The sequence below is a fragment of the Octodon degus genome, unplaced genomic scaffold (assembly GCF_000260255.1).
Source record: "Octodon degus isolate 3935 unplaced genomic scaffold, OctDeg1.0 scaffold00099, whole genome shotgun sequence".
NCBI lineage: Eukaryota > Metazoa > Chordata > Mammalia > Rodentia > Octodontidae > Octodon > Octodon degus.
Window position 1 is genome coordinate 5,023,357 of NW_004524675.1, and position 5,255 is coordinate 5,028,611.

The 5,255-nt window shown below is 45.1% G+C and overlaps 1 protein-coding gene across 4 annotated transcripts in view; it reads left to right on the plus strand.

Moving 5' to 3' along the window:
• Positions 1-2,225: 2,225 nt before the first annotated feature.
• Caap1 (caspase activity and apoptosis inhibitor 1) overlaps positions 2,226-5,255 on the plus strand; it is a 160,266-nt gene continuing 157,236 nt past the window's right edge. For 2 of the 4 annotated variants that reach the window (XM_023723510.1, XM_004638551.2), the window contains exon 1: positions 2,226-2,617. In XM_023723510.1, coding sequence (XP_023579278.1) covers positions 2,312-2,617 — 306 coding nt within the window. In that variant the 5' untranslated portion in view covers positions 2,226-2,311. Of the gene's footprint in view, positions 2,618-2,660; positions 2,821-5,255 lie in introns of those variants that run through there. The other 2 variants (XM_023723511.1, XM_023723512.1) reach the window with 2 other exon arrangements.

Genomic DNA, 5,255 nt, shown 5'->3' on the forward strand with positions numbered 1-5,255 from the left:
GGCTGGGGCAAGGCCCTGGTCGGAAGGGAGCAGCAGAAGCCTTGGCATCCCTCCCGGGTTTTCGGCACCAAATGTTAGGTACGAACCCATGCAATTGACCAGACCAGGCATTCTGAAGTGAGTAGAAGATTTATTGGGGGCCTCAAGGAGGTTGGCTATCTAGTGGACCAAGACAGCAGTAGATAGGGGGGGGGGGACCAAGACTTTAATAGGATCTTTTAGGGAGGGTGATTGTGGGCTGGAACAGCTGAGAGAGCTGACCTTGGTAGGGCTACCTGGTCTGTGGGGGACTTTTAATGTTAACAAAGGAGAGTTTCATGGTTGCTTGCCCAGGTCAAAGTCAGGTGGACCTGTTCTGTTGTTTTGGGTTTGGCTCTGCCTGGGGCCAAGAGAGGAGAGAGTTTGGAGGCATGGTGCCTGGGAAACTAAGAGGGAGGAAATCCTGACCTATTAGGAATCAATGGGACAGAGCTGTCTGTGGGTGGACCAGAGTGTTCAGGTGTCATGCACTGATTTTCTTGGACTGCTGTTTGAACACCTTGGGAAAATCACCATTGGTATAAGGAGTGAAAGCTGACTCAAGATTCTCCAGACATAAATAAGACCCCACTCCACATTTTCCTGAGCCCTGAGCCTTTGCAAGCCTGGAGCCAAGGCAACATCCTGCTTTGTCTATTATCTCTGGAAATGTAAGCTCTTTGTAGGGTGCCTAGCTACCATCTTCAAGGAAGTGAGGTCACTTCCTGAGGTCTCTTTCCTAAGCTTCATTCCTTATACAAGACCTATCCCTGGGCTGAATTTTGGCCCCATGGCCTACCAAGCCATGAGCACAACTCAGTACCTTCACACAGAACAGGAATATACCCCAGCAGCTGTCCCCTGACAGACCCAGGTGCAATAAAGGCCCCAGTTTTGGGGAGACAGAGTTAAGTCTTTTTTGTGACTCCTGGACAGGTCATTGTGCTTCTAAGGGCCTTCACATTTGCTCCTAGTGGATCATTCTTGTACTTCCTTCCTAGGATATGATTAGGTACACACGTCCATAAATATCTGTAGTCCCTGTCAAAGCCAAGAACTGATGTCAGCCGTTGCTGGTGAACAAACTTAGAGATGGTACAAGCACAAGAAAGGCCAAGGCAAAGAATGTAAAACTCAGCCCACATCTGGGATCCCACACAGAAACTGAGGGAAAAATCACTATTCCTCTTGGCCATATTTTTCACCATGGAAAGTTTGAAATGACTGAGATTCAGGGATCCTTTTTCTCTGGTATAACTTTCCAATGGCTTCCCATGGGATTTAGAATCAGCTCAAGTGATTCCTTTTTGTCTGTGGGGTGGGTGCCTGACAAGAACTCCTAGGGATCATAGCCATGATGCAGGTAATTAGAACAGCTGTTTTGTTGTAAAATTTAATCTGTAAAGAGAGTTTGCAGGATTGGGTGGCACAAGCCTGTATTGACAGTTACTCTACAAATTGGGGATGACGAAGCCTGAGGATTCCTCGGGCCTAGGAGTTGAAAGCCAGCCAGGGTAACACTATAAGACCTTCTTACAAATAAAACAAACAACATGCTCAACTTTCTTTCAGCCTTTCTGGAAACACTTATTTTAGGCAGTTAGGCTTTGTGTCCACAGAAAGCCATCCTTATTTTGGCTAGAATCAACTCTTAGTTCTGATATTTAGTGTGCCTCCACGTGTCTGTCAGATCGACAAATATGAGGAAATACTACAGCTATTGGCCTTTTAAATTTTCTATTCTTTTATTTTTTCTAAGTGCCTTTAGAAATAATACAGAATCATTACAAATGAGCACTAAGAAATAAGCACAAGGACACACAAGACCCCATTTTCATACAATTCTTTAAACACATGTTGTAAAAAACTGTTCCCAAGTGATGATAATAAAGTTAAACCACTGTACTTGCCCTCAAGTTCTGTTTTACCCTTGTTAATACCATGAGTAAAATTTGGAAAACATGAAAATAGACAATCAGAAATTATACTTCTACTTATTTATTTTTAAATGGATAATCACTGAGATGAGGTATCAATAAGGCAAAAATCTCTTGAGGAACTCTTCAGAACTCTTTTTCTACACGGCTCTGCAGAAAAGCCTCAGGATCCACAACTGGGCAAGGAAACCCTACAGGTAGGAACACCACCTCCGGAAATTACGCATCACGTTCTGCGCCGATCCGGAAGTGACGCAAAACCGGCACCGCCAGTGCCTGCTGGGGAAGCCGCTGGACCCGGTTTCTGTTACCCTGGACAAGGTGGGCTTTCCTTGGATGATTGCAACAGCAGGATCATGACGGGGAAGAAATCTTCCCGGGAGAAGCGGCGCAAACGTAGCAGTCAGGAAGCAGCCCCTTCGCTCGCAGCCCCGGACCTCGTTCCCGCCCTCGCCAGCAGCGGCAGTGGAAGCACCAGCGGCTGCGGGAGCACTAGCGGCTGCGGGAGCGGGAGCTGCTGCGGGAACGCCAGCTTCAGCGGCAGTGTCACGGGCGGCGGGAGCGGCGGCAGCTGCTGGGGCGGGGGCAGCGCGGAGCGCGGGGAGCGCCGGAAGCGCAGGAGCACCGACTCGTCCTCCAGCGTCTCGGGCTCTGTGCAGCAGGTGCGTGCGTTCCCCCCTTGCGCTTCCCCGAGCTGCTGCTTTTTCTGAAGAAGGCGAGCTAGCTACCAGGCGTGATGGGGCTCCGGCGGAAGCTCTTTGTTAGTGCGAGATACCGAGGATTCACCCTTTCTTAAGGTTCAAGTACCTAGGTCGGGGTGAATCACACTCTCATGCCCTGAACTTCCACATTTTTGAGTTAACTGGTAAGCTTACTTTCTTTCGTTAAACTTTGAGCCCTTCCATTTGTGGTCTCCCCAGCCTTTCAAGGGGAGCGAGACTTCAGTGCCCTTGTTGAGCTAGACGATTTACTGTCTCTTCTTCACCTTTTAGCTTACGATTAACTTCACATTAGACAGCATTGCGGCCAAAAGAAGTTAAGGAGCTTTATCTGTAGTCGCAAGACTTTTCGTCGCTCCTATACCCAAGTCTACAGAAGTTGTATTGTTTTTCTTTTTAAAATGTATTTATTACAGGGTCTCACTACACAGATCCCACTCGTAGTGATTGGCCTGTTTTCAGCCTCCCAAGTGCTGGGATTACAGGGGGGCGCCACCACGCGCAGTCTCCATCGCTGTGCCAGCGCGCCCCGGGGGCGGGGCCGGCACCTCGAGCACAGTCTACGCAGATGCTTTAGTCGGCTGAGCTATCTGGCCGGCGCGGAAGTTATATTGCTCCATGAATGCCCTGATACCACTATTTAAAAATAGCTTTTAGTTTAATGTCATACACAGAAATACAGGCGAAAATGTGGAAGTCCCTCTTCATGCCTGCACATTCATAGTAGTTCATGTGCAGCCTCTGTTCATTATCCTTCGTTAGGTTTGTGTATTTAGTTTCTTATACATAAGCTTTACTTTGATAGTTCCTCAGTTGAATTGGACTCCACTGTATTAGGGTAGATTTTTCTACATATGGCACATTAGTTTTAGTAACTGCCTAGTATTATCAAATACATTTCAAATAAGACTTCACTAATTTATAGTCCAAACAGTGTAACACAATACCCATTTGATAGCCACTAAACTTGATACTTTTTAATGTGTTTGTCAAACTAATGAGTTAAATTGTAGCATTTGTTTTAGTTCATATTTTCCTTTTTAGTAATGAGATTGGACACTTACATTTTTATTCGCTATTTGATTCCTTTTTGTGACGTTGTGTATATCACTTGCTCTTTTTTTCTTTCGTTTTCATTTGTTCCCTGGTGAGTTACAGATCTTTGCCAGGAGTCTTGGTTTTAAGCCTTTGTGTAAATTGCAAACCATAAAGTCCTTGACTTTTTATTTATTTATTTGGTATAGGGTCTCGCTGTGCAGTTTAGACTTGTAGTGATCCTTCCCAGTGCTGATATTATTTTTATTCATTTTTTTAATGTATTTAGTACTGGTCTATAGGGTCTCATTACACAGATTCGACTTGTAGTGATTGTTTTCAGCCTCCCAAGCGCTGGGATTACAGCCCCCCCCCACCACGCGCAGTCTCAGTTGCTATCTCAGTGGGGCCCCCGGGGTGGGGCCAGCAAGGCATGGCATGTGGGGGATCAAACCCTAGTCCCTGAGTCTGCCTAAACAGGCGCTTTAATCTGCTGAGCTATTTGGCCAGTGCTCCCAGTGCTGTTACAGGCAGGTGCCACCACGTCCAGTTTTGGTGGCCAGCGCCATGCAGGGCTGGCATGGCATGGCATGCGGTACCGGGGATCAAACCCAGGTCCTTGCGCTTGCCAGGCAGACACTTAGACAGCCGAGCTATCTCCCTGGCCCCAGCCCTTGATTTCTTTGTAGTCAAAACTAATAATTTTTTGATTTTGGCCTTTGTCTTGGTTACTTTTTCCTTATTGTTGGGACAAAATACCCCAGTGCCCAAAATTAACGAAGGAAAGGTTTGTTTAGCCCACAGTTTGTGTGGAGGTTTCAGGCCAAACTCAGATAGCTGCAAGGCAGAGTGGCACATGGCAGAGGGCAGCAGTTTGTGGCTGCAGAAAACAGTAAAACAGTGAAAGCAAAAATGGAGGAGCAGCAGCAGGGGTGGCAGAGGTGCACACTCTCTCTTATATTGCATCAGGCCAGGTGTAGCACTCACATCCATAATCCCAGCATTGGCTCATGAATTAATCATAAACTCTAAAAGTCCACCCCAATGATTGACTGTATGAGACTTTGGGAGGACAACCAGACACAAATCATAACAGCTTCCTAGATTTTCCCTGTAGCTTAGAAAGCTCTTTCCTATTCCAAGATTATAAAATGACTATTTTGTTTTCTCCTAATAGTTACTAACATGTATCTTTAAATTGGGAGTTGTGGAAGCATAGAAAGTCATTTATTTTTGTGGTTTTCTTTAATATAGCCACATTGTTGAAATTGATGCTCAGAAGAATTTCTGCTAAAATTTTGTCTTTTTTAGCACTAATATTTAGATTTGTTCATTTTGCATTATCCAAGACTTCTATTGCAATATTGAACTCTAGTAGAGTTAATAGGCATTCTTTTCTCAGTTTTAAAAAATTGGAACATTTATAATGTTCAATCAATAAGTAGATTTTGAAAGAAAGGTTTTGAAAGAGATCTTTGGCCAGAGTAGGAAAGGAAAATTATTTTTAGTTTTCTTATGTGAGTTGTCATATATATATATGTATATA